The sequence below is a fragment of the Petromyzon marinus genome, chromosome 45 (assembly GCF_048934315.1).
Source record: "Petromyzon marinus isolate PM22_M1 ecotype Great Lakes invasive population chromosome 45, UKy_Petmar_22M1.pri1.0, whole genome shotgun sequence".
NCBI classification, from domain to species: domain Eukaryota; kingdom Metazoa; phylum Chordata; class Hyperoartia; order Petromyzontiformes; family Petromyzontidae; genus Petromyzon; species Petromyzon marinus.
In genome coordinates, this window is record NC_133711.1 from 2,187,187 (window position 1) to 2,205,645 (window position 18,459).

Sequence of the window (18,459 nt, forward strand, 5' to 3'; positions counted from 1 at the left end):
CACTACGGATTACAATCGGTTGCTTGGCAACATGGCGGCGCCCATCTGAGCACCTCTCCCGCACGACACCTCCACTGCGCGCGTTCCGTTCGGCCGAGCGGCTGTCTCACCTGGGCCGTGAAGGAGCCCGGTGGGGGGCGGGGGGCCTCATGTCTCTGTGTCGCTGCGTGGGGTCGCGGCTGCTGCAGGTGCCGCTGCGGCTCCGGATCCCGGGTCCCCACGGCAATGCCGCCGCGCTGCACGTCTCCTCGCCCCGGGGCGACACCAGAGTCCAGCAGCTGCAGCGAATGCTGGCCAAGCACAGGTGTGGGGGGGGGGGGGGGGGGGGCAAACACAGGTGTGGGGGGGGGGCAAACACAGGTGTGGGGGGGGGGGCAAACACAGGTGTGGGGGGGGGGGGCTGGCCAAGCACAGGTGTGGGGGGGGGGGCAAACACAGGTGTGGGGGGGGGGGCAAACACAGGTGTGGGGGGGGGGCTGGCCAAGCACAGGTGTGGGGGGGGGGGGCTGGCCAAGCACAGGTGTGGGGGGGGGGCTGGCCAAGCACAGGTGTGGGGGGGGGGGCTGGGTAAGCACAGGTGTGGGGGGGGGGGCTGGCCAAGCACAGGTGTGGGGGGGGGGGCAAACACAGGTGTGGGGGGGGGGCAAACACAGGTGTGGGGGGGGGCAAACACAGGTGTGGGGGGGGGGGGCTGGCCAAGCACAGGTGTGGGGGGGGGGCTGGCCAAGCACAGGTGTGGGGGGGGGGCTGGGCAAGCACAGGTGTGTGGGGGGGGCTGGCCAAGCACAGGTGTGGGGGGGGGGCTGGCCAAGCACAGGTGTGGGGGGGGGGGGCAAGCACAGGTGTGGGGGGGGGGCTGGCCAAGCACAGGTGTGTGGGGGGGGCTGGCCAAGCACAGGTGTGGGGGGGGGGCTGGCCAAGCACAGGTGTGTGGGGGGGGGGGGCAAGCACAGGTGTGGGGGGGGGGGCTGGCCAAGCACAGGTGTGTGGGGGGGGGGCTGGCCAAGCACAGGTGTGGGGGGGGGGGGGCTGGCCAAGCACAGGTGTGGGGGGGGGGGGCTGGCCAAGCACAGGTGTGGGGGGGGGGCTGGCCAAGCACAGGTGTGGGGGGGGGGGCAAGCACAAGTGTGGGGGGGGCTGGCCAAGCACAGGTGGGGGGGGGCAAGCACAGGTGTGGGGGGGGGGGGCTGGCCAAGCACAGGTGGGGGGGGGGCAAGCACAGGTGTGGGGGGGGGCTGGCCAAGCACAGCGTGTATTGGGATGTCTCGTCCAGTCGGAAGAACCCGTCGGGCTATCGCGGTTGTTGTGGGTTCTGCTCGCGTAGGACTCAGACGTCCAGCCCCTGTCCAGCCCCTGTCCAGCCCCTGTCCAGCCGGTTTTGGACAACGCCGTTCGATCCCGGTCGTTTTGTACTCTGCTGTTTCCTGTGAATTTCTAGAGCGCCACACTTTGTTTCTCCCAGCCTGGTGACGGGTAGAGCGATACCTTCAGTTGATCCTGTTGGCGGTACCCCGGGGTACCAAATAATACAACATGGCCGAGGCAATTAAATATTTTATTTTTGTACCAATCAATCCGAAATCAGTGCCACTCCGCGATGTCGACACGCAGCGAGGTCGATTGTGCCGAAACCCTGAACGCTCGTACGCACCGTCGTGGTGCATCGTGTGCAGCTCGTCGAGATGAGTCGATTGCCGCATCGCCGACCATCAACAGACTCAAAATGACTGCATCACGGACATTGTGCGAGAGCCGGGGTACTATGGTACCCCGGGGTACCGCCACATGGTTCAGTTAACATTGAGTGATTTCGAAGTCTCACGTGACAGGGTTGTTTGTGTTATTGTTCTGATTTCCGTCTGCTTCGCTGTTGTATTTTGTGTTGATTTTGCCATTTTGGTAACCCAGCGCAACATGCAATCGAGACTCATCCTGGTCTCTTTATTTGTCTCTTTGTTAAACAAAATAACTTTGAAACTTGAGGATCATACGTCAATGCATGCTAATTAAATGAGAAACACGCATATTACAGTCACCGCATTTTAATTTATCACGTCTCTCTGACGTATTTTCCCATGTCATGTTTTCAGAAAGAAGCATTGGTTTCAGTCGCGTTTTAAGCCGGTAAGTCAGCTCCAGACACACCAGTACCGTTTAGTCATTGTAAACCCGTCATACTTATTTTTGCTCTAAACGTTATGACCACTGATTTATCTAGACACTTTAAATGTACACGCAAAAAAACACCACGAACATTTAGTGGCATACTCTTTGTTTTTGTTTTTCCCCGGTAAAGTCACGTAGGTAAAATAAAATGAATTATATCACGACGTTTCGGAAGCAACACAAGCTTCCATCTTCAGGTGGAACAGTCACAGCAAAATAGCTGTATCAAGTGAGCTCTGAGACACCCACGATTATATACAGGTTAAGGGGGTGGGGAGGAGCCAGGAAGGGACGTGGGGGGGAGGGCTAAGTTAAGCCGCCTTTTGTTATGCTGCAGGGGGTTCAGGGGAAGCAATGGCGCGCTGCACGCAAATCCACTTGACTAAATGGAAAGGCTGTACAATTATAAGGCAGCTAAAGTTTGACTTGGTTGATGACATCTTTCCAATGGTTGCTCAATTTAAAACCATCCTCTCGGTTGAAGTTGGGTCTATGTATATCTGGATAGCTTCATGGACAAATCTTTGGTAATAGCCGGGAGGTTTGCAGAGTACTTTGGTATCGGAGAAAACAATATCATGAGAACCCGCTGTGTTCTGTTTGAGAGGAGGACTGATGGCTCTTTGGGACATTCTGTTTACAGGAAGTCCACCCACACAGATTCCTACTTGAAGCCTGATTTCCACCACCACCCGGCTCAAAATAATTATCTCATCAAAACATTATACCATAGGGTTCATTGCATTTCTGACCAACACCACCTGACCAGTGAATTAAAACATGTACATCTGGCCCTCAAGATGAACGGATACTCTGACTGTACTATCCACCAAGCTGTTTCTCCCTCCATACAGAAACAACCACCTGACACTCCGATCAAAATCATCATGTTGCCATACATAGCAGTCGTTACCAAAGAGATTTCCAAAATTCTAAACAAACACAAGATCCAGGTCCGGTTCAATACAGTACACAAAATCCGTGATCTGATCCCATCCGTAAAGGATGTCATTCCTGACTTACAATACCCCGGTGTTTACAAATTGAGTTGTACCTGCGGTGACTGCTATATCAGGGAGACAAAACGACATATTTCTGACCGAATTCGCGAGCACAAATCAGATTTGAAACACGGCAGAACGAATTATTCGGCCGTAGCTGATCACTGTTTCAACACAGCGGGTTATCATGACATTGTTTTCTCCGATACCAAAGTACTCTGCAAACCTCCCGGCTATTACCAAAGATTTGTCCATGAAGCTATCCAGATATACAAACACAGACACAACTTCAACCGAGAGGATGGTTTTAAATTGAGCAACCATTGGAAAGATGTCATCAACCAAGTCAAACTTTAGCTGCCTTACAATTGTACAGCCATTTCCATTTAGTCAAGTGGATTTTCGTGCAGCGCGCCATCGCTTCCCCCGAACCCCCTACAGCATAACAAAAGGCGGCTTAACTTAGCCCTCCCCCCCACCCACGTCCCTTCCTGGCTCCTCCCCCCCCTAACCTGTATATAATCTCGGGTGTCTCAGAGCTCTTCACTTGATACAAATATTTTGCTGTGACTGTTCCACCTGAAGACGGAAGCTTGTGTTGCCTCCGAAACATCGTGATTTAATTTATTTTATTTTACCTACGTGACTTTACCGAAAAAAAAAAACAGAGTATGAATCCTTGCAGTCACGAAAGCTTCAAATCTAGAATTTAGTGGCATCAAAAAACATGAAATATATTTTTACATGATTACAACTGGATTTTGTTACACAACTTGACCCAGTGAGGTCGTGTGAATGACTCCAGGAATGTAGCTGTGGAAATTATATATTTGTGCCTTTTTGATAATTGAGCTAATGACTGGTAACCGTAAAGCAGATACGTCCTTTGCTTAAATACTGCATTCAAGTGAAGGTGGAGCAAAGAGGAGCACAGTAAGTAGTGTCAGATTCATAGAGAAGGAGGGGTTAGTCATAAATGGTGAGAACAGCCTGTGAAAGGGGAGTCAGCAGTGCAGACAGCCTGGGATCCAGCTGAGGGATTATTCTGTGCGGGCAGCAAAGGAAAAGAGGCAACCTCCTGCAGGAGAGGGTGTGAGGAGGGAAGTAGAGCGAGATGAGATGCAAAGGGAGGCACACCCATGCCTGATCTTGAAAACAGTGAGGGCAATCTTATAGTTGATCCAAGATTGGTTTGGGAGCCAATGGAGGCATCTGTGCAATAGGGTGATACGTTTCTGGTGCAGGCGTGAATTCTGACAGTCGTGTTCAGAATTATACAGAGTGAGGAGGTGAGCGGTTTTAGAGAGCAAGAGGTTTTACAGGGATGAGGAGAGGTTTCAGCAGCAGTTGAGTCATTGAAGTGGTGGTGGTGGACGTCGGATGTCCTGCACACGCTGAGCTAGGGTGGCGAGTTCAGGCTTTGGAGTGAAGCCGAGGCCTCGGTGATCGGCGTGTTCCGTACGCCACGCAGGAGGTCTTCCAGGGGTCCCTGGACTCGGGCCCAAACTGGTTGGGAGGGACGTCGCTGGGGCCCCGAAAACGGGCCAAGGGCGAGGACAGCCTGCGCTCCCGCACGGTGAGCAGCCTGCTGATGCGCTACATCGTGGACCTGATGGGCACGTCCGAGGTGGGGCCCGAGGTGTGCCACCTGCCCATGGAGATTGTGAAGGTGAGCTGCCGAACAGGGCGAACGGCTACCACGCTTGTGAACACCCAGCGATACTCCACGTTACTCCAATAGCTTCCAGTGTGGACCAGGGGTGCCACGGTGGCGAGATGTTATCTGCCTCACCTGGTATGGAGGAGGTTGTGGGTTTGATCCCGACCCTGACGCCTGCTGTATATTTGGAGTTTGAATGTTCACCCCGTGGTCCTCCAGTTTTTCCCTCATTTAGAAACGCGCATTTAGGGTATTTGGCTGCTATAAATTGCAACGTGATAAGCCACTTTTTTGAGCTATCATTTGTAGCCATGTCGCTTCTGAAAAAGAGATAGATAGCTCAGTGGGCCTTACCTGGTAAAATAAAAAGTTTGTAGTTTTTATACTTTGTTTCCCATGACTTTGATGTTATTAGTGCAAGGGTCTCAATAAGTCTTTCGTATGGTATTGCAAAAGCAACTGGCAAAACACTGTGTGTGGCGTCTGGTAATCGATTTAGTGGCATGCATTATTAATGCATACCCGTTGGAGGAATAGAGAGAGCCCTGTTGACATGAGGTCTTTGTGGCTGCGCGTTGATACAATGTCGCGTTGCGTGCTGTGAAAGCTATCCATACAACGGATCGCAATCGCTCGCGTCTATCTACATTGTGGATTACAATCGCTTGTGTCTATCCACGCTACGGTTTGCAATCACGTGCGTCGATCCACGTCTCAAATACAGGTGTTTTAGTTTCGTGGCATAACACTGACGTCACAGTTGGGCGGATATAATCGGATGTCACAAGGTGCTCTTTGTCGCCCATTGTGACGTTCCCGTGTGCCACCAGGTGAAGATATCCCCGGACTTCAGCGCGTGCCGCGTGTACTGGCGTGGCCTGGGCAGCACGGAGCAGGACGAGGGCACAGCGCGGACGCTGCAGCGCTACGCCAAGCACCTGCGGTGAGGGTGCCACGCAGCGACATCAGATCGTGCCCGTACCGCTGCAGCTCTATTAACCTTGAAGTTACGCTCCACATACTTCACAGCGGACGTTAAAAATCCCGTGACGTCATTCATAAGAGTCGGCCGTTGTTCGCTGGTATCAAAGGCCAAATTTGCTCAATTCGAAACTTATTAAATTGGGATTACACATATTGTTATCTTCTGTAGATGTATATAGCACCTTTGGCCAAGGTGCTTCACGATAATTTTAAAATTGTACAAAAGATGATAGTGGTTGGGGTTACTAAAAGTGGTGATGTAGTTATGGTGACAGGACAGGTGGTAGTGGTTAGGGAGGGAGGGATTGGAGTAGTGCTCGTGATAGGGGTATGGGTTGGGGTGGTGATAGGGGTAGTGATAGGGGTAGCGATAGGGGTTGGGGTAGGCCTGGTCGTAGCTGGGGGGTGGGGGCAGGAAGTAGCAGGATAGGCAAGGGAGAACAGATGGGTTTTAAGCGAGTAACGGAAGATGATTGCTCCGTGTGCTGCAGTGGGAGTTGGTTTCAGTGAAAGGGAGCGAGACTGGGCGCAGGGCGAGGGAGGCACACAAAGGGACGGTGGAGACTGGGAGCATAGAGGACGGGACAGGACAGAGTATTAAGAGATGCGAGATGTGGGGCAAGACCATGGAGAGATTTGTCGACTAAAAGTGAGAAATGTTAACAGGCAGCGATAGTAGACAGAGAGCCAGTGGAGTTGAGCAAGGAGAGCAGAGGTGGGAATTTGTGGGGCGAGGTTAAAAATGATCCGGGCTGAGGCATGTTGGTATCTGTTGTTGGAGAGGAGTGAAGGCGTTGACAGGACGGCCAAGAAGAGAGTTTCAGTCGTTAAGGTGAGTGAACACGAGGGAGTGAACCAGGAGTTTAGCAGCAGAGAGAGAGATGAGGGGACGGGCTTTTCCGAATATTGAACAGGTTGAGAGCAGCAGGTGTGGCTTGTAGCAGAGATGCGGTTGGAGAGAGAGGAGTTGGAGATGACCCTGAGGTTGCGAGCAGGAGACAAGAGGGAGAAGGAAGGGAATTAGATGGTAGGACAGGGTCGAGGGGAGAAGGGAAGAAAAGGATTTCAGTGTTAGAAGGATTGATGCAGAGGTAGTGGCGTGACATCCAGGATGTGGTTAAGAAGTTGGCAATGCGGCAGGAAAGGTCAGGGGTAAAGGAGGGAAAGGAAAATAAAATCTTGGTGTCGTCGGTGAATAAGTTATCGGAAAAGTTAAATGAATAAATGACAGCTTCCAGAGGTAAGATATAGAGGAAGAATAGCAAGGGGCCTAGGACGGATCCTTGGGGTGGACATCAACCGTGACGAGGGAGGGGAGGTTGAGTGGTTGAAAGAAACAGAAGGGCGTGAAGAGAGATAAGACTGGAGCCAGGAGAGGGGTGTGCTGGAGATAACGAGACTCGAGAGGGTGGAAGGGAGTGTGGGGTGATCGACTTTGTCAAAGGCTGAGGAAAGACCCAGGAGAATGAGGATTGATGGGAGGCTAGAATGGGCAGAGTTTGTTCGATGACTCTGTAGTGAGGATGGGCAGTTTCAGTGGAATGGTAGGGGCGGAATCCAGACCGGAGTTGAGGGTAAACAGAATTAGATGAGATGTGGTAAGGCGGGAGTGGACAAGACCTTATAGAAGCTTAGGAAAGGGAGCAGAGAGATTGGCCCGGTAGTTGGCAGGACTTGAAGTGTCGCAAGGGTATTTTAGAAGGGGGTTTATGATAGCTGATAGAAATTATCACGCCCCACTAGCTTCAGACTCATGCCCCACATATGGCATCATTTTTTGTTGAACAGGGACAGCTGCCACCAGGGCTGGCGTTTCCATTTGTTTGAGAAGAGGTGATGCAAGTTGCTGATAGCGTGTTGAGTGTTCCTAGACGCCCTGGGCGTGAAGGAGGGCCGGTCTCTTTATTAAATACAAATCATTATTACCATAAAATACGGCACGTGAGAATGGCGGCAGCAGCCATGCACGTCAGTCAGCAGAGCAAGTGCTCACAAGTAAAGCACGGTTGTGCAAACAAAGCACAAGCGCAGTCTCGTGCACCGCCACACGCGTCGCAGCGACGGTCAGAATGGGAGCATGAAACGCAACAGCAGCAGGCAAAGCAGCAAACGACAGGGCGCATGCATCTGTGTGTGTCGTGGTTTCGTAGGCACCTGCTCATCAGCTACCAACTCATTGGGAATGTGCCGCCGATCGTGTTCGTGCAGGACAAGAAGTACGCGGCCGTGGCAGAGGTGGGTGTCCGCACGGGCCACTCTTTATTTAAACACTACAGTGAAGGCTGTGGAGGGGGGCATCCTTGGAGAGTCCCCCTGCCCGTTGACATTCCCTGTACACCGAGCACAGGTGGTGACGTGCTGCTGTGACCTTGGTCTCTTTTGCCACGAGATTGTAGCCTTTTAACATTTATGTAATTGAAGTCATTACCACCTATCGTTGTGGACAGAGCATAGCCTCAGTGCTCGTACAATAAGTTTACACGCTCACGTGGCGCCTATTATTTAATGGCAACAATACAAGGGCCGCTGCAACGTGTGCGCCAGGATGCATCTCAAATGTGGAGCTCTGCGGACCCGTGTGGTCGTTGCTTAGCCTCGCTACCCGATTCCAGTGGAGTTGCGTGAACGCAACTGCTGTGGGTGATAAAAATCAAGAGTCCGTTTTATAAAACCAGTAACATCTCGGCGGCCCCCTCCGCAGGTGGAACGTTTGCTGGCGTGCATTGGAGTTGACGGCAGTGAGGAATTGGAGCTGGGGGCTCCGGTGGACCCTGCTATCGCGGGGGACCCTGCCACCGCGGGCCCCGGTGACCAAGCTGAGGCGTGGGGGCCGCCCCTCCCGGCCGACGTGTTTGGGGTGGACCGCGCCGCCATGCTGCGGCAGATCGCCGGCTACAAGAAGCGCGAGCGGCCCAGCGCCGTGGCCGAGCCCGTGGGGGACGAGTGGGACCGGCTGCAGCGGCAGCAGCTGCGGAGGCTCAAGCAGAAGATGCAGGCGAAGAAGAAGAAGAAGAGAAGCGAGGACGAGGACGACGTCACGCCCGCAGCATACCTGGCCCAGCGGCTCCAACGCGATGAGGAGATGCGCAGGCGGCAGCAGGCCGAGTGGCACAGCGACGAGCTCGAGGACGGTGACGACAGCGATTATCGTGGAGTTAAAGACCGGTAGCTTCCAGACAAATGTTTGTTTTTTTTTTATAGCGAAGGGTAGAATGGTGGCATTTTTTATGAACGTGCATTGAATGTTGTAGCGCAAGCCATGTTGATGCAATTCATAGCAGTCTTCTCTTAAACATAACAAATAGGGTTTATTTACAATTGGCTTCATTACGGTGGCATATTCTTAACGAGCATTATCAGCCAGCATCTTCCACCACGCACATCTTTAACAGAGTCGATTGGATAATCGGTCTCAATAAATGTTTTTGTTTATTGACCGATAGTTCAGCTTCACAGATGTCATTGTAAGCAAATAGCTTATACATAAGCACAATAGAAAAATAAACATGCGAGGGAGTTTGTTTTCAGATTGAAAAGTAAAAATTAAAAAGCATAAGTGTGCAGTCCCGCAAATTGTTTTTCCATGTAAAATATGTATACAAAGACATCCCGGAGATGCTCTTAACTTTGCCGAGTCATGCCGCGTTTGAGTCTAAATGTAAAGGAACCGGTCACAAATGGGTTTCCTCGTTTAAACAAATGGAAATTATCCCAATGGTTGAACAGTTAACGAATAAAAGATACAAAGTGATTATGGTGTAGACATCTAGGCTGTGTCCCAGGCTGTCACTTTACAAGATTATGGTTTCATTATTTTTGGGGGAAACTTTATTTAACGGTCACTTGACTTCCGAACACACCGCTACGTGGCCACGATGATAAAAGCAATCTTTTTCGCTCAATCAAAAATCTAACCATTATATATAATGCATCATTCCGCAAGAATCTGATATGGAAGCGCGGATGATGGAGAAAAATTTAACTTAAACTGAACAGAAGAGATTATAAATGCTTTCAATCCAGTCTTAAAAGCACAGATTTTCACAGCTGACTGGCAGCCCGTTCTAATCTGCACCTTGCTTTAGACCCCCTCGCATACTCACTCTTAGCACAGCGATATTTGCCAAAGCAGAAAATGAAACGAAATTTTAACCACATACATGCAACGTTTTAAAAAAATGCGCCCATAAATTGCACCCATATATTCTTGGGGGAGTGGTAGCGCTGCGATGGTGCATGCACCATGCTGTGAACACAGCGACCCGAGATGGATATCCGGCTACAGTTAATATCTGCACCAGTCCCCCCCCCCCCCACATTAACCCGTACTGCCCAGTGTGGTGAAGTATGACCAGGAAACCCCCCACGATCCACAGCGCGAGGGGGCCTTGTTTAATTATATACTATGTAACACAATTTTTGTTCATGGGTAGTGTTATTTTCTAATTAATTATGCCTCAAAGGTATAGAAAATGGCTATTATTCTCCACAAACTTTGCTTTTGTGACCAGGACTTTATGTGAAGGAATGACACAAATGCACGCGTTTTCTCATTGAATATAGGTACATTTCTAAATATCACTGTCCTGGTCACAAAAGCAAAGTTTGTGGGGAAATAGCCATTTTCTGTACCTTTGAGGCATAAGCAATTGGAAAATAACATGTTTTTGTTACAGTGTTATTCTACATTCGACTATCTAGTTATTTTAAAATAACCAAATTTTTTCCTGAAAAAAATACCCCCATAGCACTGGTTTTAAATATTTACTTTTTATATAGTTTTAACGTCTGGTGGCAGTAACTCCAGCAGCAAGCCCCATCGAATCACTGCAGTGATTTGGGGCGTTTGTGGCCCCAGCAGTAATGCGTCGTCCGCTTGTTGCAGAGATTCTACGGTTCGATTGCAGTGACCACCCTGGTTAATACTGTGGGTGTAATTTTAAAAAATACGCATTGCGTGCCGGCGCGTCATGGTCCAAATTTGCCAAATGAGGAAAAAAAATACCCGCAAATGACTCAATTGGAATTACACAGCACAATCATCGCCCCCTACGTGGGAAACATTTCGCAGTTGAAAAAGTCAAGTGTCGGGACTGTTCAATCTGGCTATATACATCCTTCAAGTTAGAAAGGAACATCAACTTTGTGGCGTTAATTGTATCAGCAACCTTGCTCATAAAGTACTGGCAGCTTGACCAGTGCTCCCATTCCCCCGTACTACAGCTCATCGAATTCCGCATTAAACCACAGCCACCACTAACAACACCTCCTACAAAAAAAAACAAATGTGCCACCTTCCTTATTAACCATTCTGTTGGCAGTCCCCAGAGGGTGGTGGAAATTCCACATTGCTATGGCGAGGAACAGTATCCCCAGCTTCCATTCCACCACGTGGTGAGAGCCGGGCAGCATTCATTTGAAGGCGCCTGGAGAGACGGCAGTGGGGAGCTGCTGCTAGGACCCTTGGCCGCTGTTGGCATCTCGTGCTCGCTCGCAGTGATTAGATCTCCGCTCTTTGCACAAATTCGGTGATCCCAATCGTGCAAAAGCCAAGCGACCTCAAAAGTAGCCTCTCTTGACGAGCAGTGAAGGAAAAGGGTGTGGAAACCCAACTTCTTGCCATGCTCGCAAGTTAATCTCAAATTCCACAAATGAGTGTTATTTCCGATACGCATCCTTGTTACAAAAGGCTTCGGTGTGGTTGGGGCAGCATCTGTGATTCAATCGCACGGGCAGTGAACACGCGGTGGTGGATAAATTACCTGCACAGAGGAAACGAGCAAGCGTGGCGACGTCGCTGGGAGTCGACGGTACCGTGGCCTGGCCCAACGACACCCTCTCCTCGCCCACTCATCCTCACGCCTTTATCTCTCTCTCTCACCCCCATGCGTACCCTCCTCCTATCTGACAGTTAATGGTACATTCACTGTAGCATGTTGTTTGATAAACCTTCTGGTTTTTCAACAGTCTCAAATATCAGCGTGTCTTATGAAATGTCACATCCGCCAAGTCGAGCACAAAGCGGAAACATTTTTAAGTGACCCACCATATTTAATTTAAAAAGGCCACCAATCCCCGAAACGTGAAAACCCACGGGTGAAACGTGCCAAGCTTTGTGCGAGCACCCGGCGATCCTCCCGCCTCTCCTGTGCTCGGCTCTCATCAGCAGTCGCCGCGCGTCGCCCCCTCCGAACCATCGATCTCTACCTCCACGGCGACCACCTGCTGCATGGTGGTCTCCGTCTCCACGGCGACCACCTGCTGCAAGGTCCCCTCCGTCTCCACGGCGACCATCTGCTGCATGGTGGTCTCCGTCTCCACGGCGACCACCTGCTGCAAGGTCCCCTCCGTCTCCACGGCGACCACCTGCTGCATGGCAGCCTCGATCTCCACGTCCTCCTGTGCCACTTCCCCCTCCTCCCCCATCGCCTCGATGGCCACCATGTTCCCAGCCGCCATAGCCATGGCGGCGGCCTGCACGTGCTGCGCCGCGTCATCCATGGGGAATCGCGATGTGCGCAGGATGAGCACAGTCTGCTGACGCAGCGGCCGCACGTCCAGCCCCGGCTGCAGCAGCAAGTGCTGCTCGCTCAGCTGCTCCTGCTGCTCGCTCAGCTGCTCCTGCTGCACCTGCACGTGGGCGACCTGCTCCTGCACGATATAGTGCTGCGTAATATGCTGCTGCTGCTGCCGCTCGGCCATCTCCTGTCCCTCAAACTGATGCTCCTGATCAATGTCCTCCTCGTAAATGTGCTGCTCCTGATCGCCGTATTCCTGCTGTGCCATCTGCTGCTGTTGGTGGATTTGCTGCTCCTGTTCGCTGAGTAGCTGCTCGGCAACCTGCTGCTCAACAAGTTGCTGCTGCTGAGCTATGTGCTGTTGGTAAATCTCGGTATGGATTATTTGCTGTCCCTCAACTATATGCTGCTCCGCAACCTGCTGCCGGTGCTCAATGTGCTGCAACTGAACTATGTGCGGATGGTCAACCTGATGAGCTACAAGCTCCTGGACAATCCGCTGCTGCTGCTGCTCCTCCTCTTCCAGCTGGGCAATCTCCTGGACCAGCAAAGCTTTCGAACGCCTTCTCTGTTGCCGTTTCGGCCGTGGGTTCGGCACCGAGGCTCCCTCTCCGTTCTCCGCCAGGAGCTGGTCCCCCTCCCCCTCCTCGAGCGGCCCCCTCTTCCGGCGCGCGGCCACCGGCTTGCCGCACGTGTGCCGCTGCAGGCCGCTGCGGTTGACGAACATGCGGCCGCAGAGCTCGCACGCGTGGAAGCGCTCCCCCGTGTGGTAGCGCAGGTGGTGGGTGAGCTGCGACGGAGTGGCGAAGCGCTTGTTGCAATGCGTGCACTGGTAGGCCGGCAAGCCGTAATTGTGGCGCGCCTTGATGTGCGACCACAGCGAGTTGTTGCGGTGGAAAGCCACATCGCAGTACTGGCACTTGTAGGGCCGCACGTCCAGGTGCAGGTTCATGTGCTGGGTCAAGTTGTTTGACGACGTGAAGTTCTTTCCGCAGATCTAGCGACGAGAGGACGGGCGGGGGGGAAGGGCGGAGAGAACGACTCAGACTAATACACAACTCCAAGCACCGCGCATACAGATGTCTTGCGGTCAGTCGGGACTTTACGGTGATCGAGTCAATATTTTTTTCTTGTGTCGCTGCCAGTCACTGATGCCAAGCCTGTAAATTAGAACATTTGATTGTTATGCATCTAGCAAGGTCTCTGCACATTCTATACATTTTGGCAGGCATAAATAACATTTTAGCGTGTGTGCAGGTGCCAGTGTACACAATATCCTCCGTGTCTGTATACTGCAGTCTAAACGATCTCACTCTCCCTTGAACAGACCACAAAAGGAACAGTCCACCGATTTAAAAGCTACTCCACCGCCTTGGTTAAACTGGCTGTGGCATGGCCTAGCGGCAGCGCGTTGACCACTTGTTGCAGAGGTTCACGGTTGAAATCCAGCGGCCGCCCTAATAAATACTGCGGTTGTATTATCCTTCAAAATACACACCGTCTACTTCACAGACATTAAACTCGGTGAGGCCTTCCTGAACAGACAAGCACAAAAATAATAATGCTTAGACAAGGGCCCCAGCTATAAAGTCACTGACCTATCAAGGCTCAGGTGTCACTCCAAAGGCCAAGACAGAAGTGAGCCTGTTCCTCCATTTTCAACACTAAAACTCACTCTAGACCAAGACGTAACATACAACGGATCCCCCGCAAAGCCTTCAGAGACTGTAGGAGCAAGTGCTGTTTAAAAACACCTACGAAGGCCAGTACGGCACAAGAGAGGGTGGGTGGCCAGTACCACGCCCGGCCGCCTTTGTCTCTCTAGTGGCGATGTTTACGCACTGCAGCAGGTACTAATTTGAAGCCAAGTCAACCTAGGCGACGCCCAGGACCAGTTTGGATAATCATCACCAGTGTCGACTGAGTTGGAATCGAACCAGGGTCGCCGGGTTCATAGCACGGTGTGCTAACCACCGTACTACAGCTCTCCAAGATGTCAATGTGTCATCGCGCACACCCCTCGCCGCCGCCCACCTCGCACACGTGCTTGTGCGCCTTCGTGTGGCGCTCCAGTGCCTCCTGTCCCACGCACAGCTTCTTGCACACGGTGCAGGACAGCACCTCGAGGCCGTTGTGACCGGCCATGTGCACCACGAACTCCGTCTGGCGCGAAAACTGCAACGCGCATGCGCTGCATTCGAAGCAGCCGCCCGCCAGCGTGCTGGTGGTGACGCCGCAGTACTCCTCCTGCACGGTCTCCACCTTGACCAGGCGGCGCCCCAAGGAGCTGCTGCTTGGCTTAACGACGTTCTGTGGATTGTGAATGGAGTTGACGTGCTTCTGCATGGTGCCTGCGAGGTGGAAGGGAGCGTCGTGATCGTTAGGAGCGCCAGCCGTGCGTCGCCGCGGTTTCTCTTCCGGTTCGGGATCGAGGATGCTTCGTGAAACTGTTGAGCTTGTGAAATTATGAAAAGCAGAACCCTCTCTCAAACAAAACACGCTTTAAACGCCCACCTAAATTAAACTCAGTGTGGCATGTCCACAGGTTCGAGTCCGTGTTTACCTCGTGATCACTTTGGCTGCATCGCACGCTTTCAGATGCGGTTCTGCAGCCATCTGGAACCCTTCTTTCCGATATTAGGAAGCCACTGGAACTATGTACCTTTAAATCGAGAGTGAAAACTAATTTATTTCGAAATTATTTGTGTTTAGTTTGTTGTCCTTCCCCCGCACCTCTGATTAGCATGGTTGGCTACGTACGGTGTGAAAGAAGTTCAACAAGTATACATACAAACACAGCATACATATTGTCCACATGCTCGCTGGCACCGCCTGAACATGCCTCCTCGTGGTGTTTTCTCTGTGGTTAGCCTCAGGGATGAGTTTAGAAACAAGGGGAGTGACACCTATAGGATCGCAAAATAGTTACAATAAGTCTCCGTCCCATATTTGTCCCATTTACATTAAGTATTAAAATAACTTCTAAACATCCCATCAGCCATAAAGCCCTTCTGGAAGCACGTAATTTCAGCAGCATTAATTCGAAACAAGAAAACTTTGGACCAGTTTTGATATAAAGTGCTTCATCAGCAGGCAGGCTTGCTTGAACCAATGCTGGCGAATTGCCAGATGGTATAGACAAGGGTCCTAGTTCAAAACTTTCGGATTGCGGAACAATTCACTGGATCTAAGCCACCACCCCGTCGGATCTGCTGCGCGCGCGGGCAGGCAGCTTGCGGACGAGGAGCCCTACACGCCTTACCCTTGAGGGTGAACTTCTTCCCGCAGTATTCGCACTGGAACAAGCGCTCCCCCGTGTGCAGGCGCATGTGGCTCGGTAGATTTCCGCGGTTCGCGAACGTCTTTCCGCAGACGTTGCACTCAAACGGCTTCTCTCCTGCCGAGAGAGAACTGCCGTCAGAGATGGAGGGGGGGGAGCCTCAACTTGCAAGAGGGGGTGTTGGGCATGGCCGGTGTAATGCCTCAAGAAACATTTTTACTTTTAAATAAAAAAAAAGGCACGCACGTCTTAGGAAGAAATGCATTCTAAGGCTTCCCCGCTGTATTCAGATGACCAGAGCAGATTACCAATAATCCTGTACGGTTACTCCTTTGTTTCAGTTTATAATCAGAACAGCTGAAAAAATAATTACAACCCTATTTGCAAGCTACTGTTGAAGGCCTCACCAGATCGTATTAGTCACCGGGGGGGTTGTTTGACCATACTTCACAAAATTGGTCAGTGCCGGATGACGAACCGGGGCTGCCCAGGACCGTTTCAGATATCACTTTACCAATGATGTTAGCTGCGGCCGGTCACTGGGTTCATCGTGCACGGTGTAAACTACTGCATTGCCCACTCTCTAAGCGTAGCAGTCTATTATTATTTTAAGAATTATTTTAAGAATCAATCAAAATAGTTTTAAAGTAATCATTAAGATACTTTGAAAATAATAATCAAATCCAGGATTACGTTGCATAAAACGTGTAAAGCAGCGAGTACTCAATACACCAAATACATTTAAAGATAAAAACCCATCCCAACCGTCAGCGCACATTCAAGGTGTGTTCCTGTGGCAGAGGATCGCGGTTCCAATCTGGCAGGCCGCCCTGGTTAACACCGTGGGTGCAGAAACCGTAAGGCCGCCCGGGTTAACACCGTGGGTGCAGGAACCATAAGGCTGCCCTGGTTAACACCGTGGATGCAGGAGCCGTAAGGCCGCCCTGGTTAACACTGCGGGTGCAGGAACTGTAAGGCCGCCCTGGTTAACACCTTGGCTGCAGGAGCCGTAAGGATGCCCTGGTTAACACCGTGGGTGCAGGAACCGTAAGGCCGCCCTGGTTAACACCGTGGGTGCAGGAATAGTAAGGATGCCCTGGTTTTTTTTGTTATTACCTACAAATTACTAAATTGTGATGACACGCAGCAGCAACATCGCCCCTTACTGTCAAACTATTGCAGATTGTGTCCGTGAAACAAAGCGGTGCCTTCCTGATGATAGCCTTGTTGCTGTAATAATGGTGTGAATATCAGCTGTATCAAATTATTAAATATTATTAATAATGAAGGCATGAGAAGAGACATCCCAACACGGACCGGTGGTGGCTATGCACGTCTCCAAATCAGGCACTGCGCAGGCAGCAAGGGTTGGTGAGTCACACAAATGCGAAACTGCCTTCCTGTGGGCGTCGAGGTGCCATATCCTGGCTTGCCAGAAGGCAATACAGCAGGTGGACTAATCCCCATCTGTTTTCATCTGTACCAATATATCTTTTAAAAAAAATCTAGTAACAACATTAACACGGCACACCTTCAGGCATCGCCCCCCCCCCTCCACCGCACAAAGCACTGCACCCGGGCATCACCATCGCCACCATCACCATCGCCACCACTGTCGCTCACCAGTGTGGATACGCATGTGCGTCTTGCAGGAGTCGCTCTGCCGGAAGCGCGCTCCGCACACCGTGCAGGCGTAGGGACGCTCCTGCGTGTGCCGCCGCCGGTGCACGGTGAGCGTGGAGCGGTTGCGGAAGCACTGGCCGCACGACTCGCAGACAAACGGCTTCTCGCCGCTGTGCTTGCGCATGTGCGTCCGCAGGTTCGTCTGGATCGTGAAACTGCGGGCGGTCAGATCGACCAGTGGCAGAGAGACACCGTCGAGAGTTCACATTCCTCGAGGAAATTGCGACAGTTTTTTCGGTCAAGTTCGCCGTAGTTTTTAAACCACTCGCTTCCTGTTCATCTTTACACGCTCTTGACATTTCTTTTTCGGATAAGATGTCAAAACTGATGCACGCCCTGACCCGGGCCTAAAGCCTGGGCGGCCTGCCCGGGCCACATTGCCAATCCCGGAATGGCCCAGAACCAGACCTGGCCCACCGAGCCCGGTTCCCACCCGATCGCAGCGCTCTTTGCTCGATGCTCCCTCCCCACAATGGCGCATTCCGGCAGCTAGGCTCCTCGTGCAAACGCTTCCCGCCGGTCACATGGCGAACAGGCCGCACGGGACGCACAGCACGCACGCCCATACCTGGCGTCGCACTGGCTGCACTTGTACGGCTTTTCTCCGGTGTGCAGCCGCTGGTGCTCATTGAAGCTGTGCCTGGTGGTCATCGTCTTTCCACATGTGGTGCATTCGAATTTCATCTCCTTCTTTGCTCCTGCCAACATGGGAAACAGATTCATCGTTTCCCACCTGTCACAGGTTCAACACTTGCGATGTCAAGTTTAATCATCAACATTGTCAAAAACATGAGGCTGCATATACAAGCCAAATAAATATATACACACATCAACTGTTAATTGTATGTCGGTGACATGGCCCAGTGGCAGCGCTTTCGCTGCTTGTTGCAGAGGCTTGAATCCGGCAGGCAGCCCCAATTAACTCTGAAGGTGTATTAACTATACAAATACACGCAGTCTGCTTCACATTGGCCGTTAAAGATCCTGTGATGTATTTTTGAAAAGAGTAGGCCATAGCGTCCCAGGTGCCATGGTCCAATTTGAAAAAAATACCTGCAAATTATTAAATTGGAATTACACACAGCAACACATAACCCCTTACTGCAGACGGTCTGTGAAGCATAGTGCTTTCATGATAACTTTGCGCTATAATGGTGAAAATGTCAA

The 18,459-nt window shown here is 51.6% G+C and overlaps 2 protein-coding genes across 2 annotated transcripts in view; one reads left to right on the top strand and one right to left on the bottom strand.

Moving 5' to 3' along the window:
- Positions 1-9,562, top strand: RBFA (ribosome binding factor A). Its single transcript, XM_032971160.2, has 6 exons — positions 1-304; positions 2,091-2,124; positions 4,639-4,836; positions 5,658-5,770; positions 7,962-8,046; positions 8,513-9,562. The coding sequence occupies exons 1-6, from the start codon at positions 150-152 to the stop codon at positions 8,978-8,980; spliced, it is 1,053 nt and encodes a 350-aa protein (XP_032827051.1). The 5' UTR covers positions 1-149; the 3' UTR covers positions 8,981-9,562.
- The window catches only part of LOC116952112 (uncharacterized), a 20,299-nt gene continuing 11,061 nt past the window's right edge, over positions 9,222-18,459 (bottom strand). Inside the window, exons 6-10 of the mRNA XM_032971164.2 lie at positions 17,861-17,990; positions 17,233-17,447; positions 15,592-15,726; positions 14,364-14,680; positions 9,222-13,326 (exon numbers count right to left, since the gene is read on the bottom strand). Coding sequence (XP_032827055.2) covers positions 11,974-13,326; positions 14,364-14,680; positions 15,592-15,726; positions 17,233-17,447; positions 17,861-17,990 — 2,150 coding nt within the window. The 3' untranslated portion in view covers positions 9,222-11,973. The remainder of the gene's footprint in view (positions 13,327-14,363; positions 14,681-15,591; positions 15,727-17,232; positions 17,448-17,860; positions 17,991-18,459) is intronic.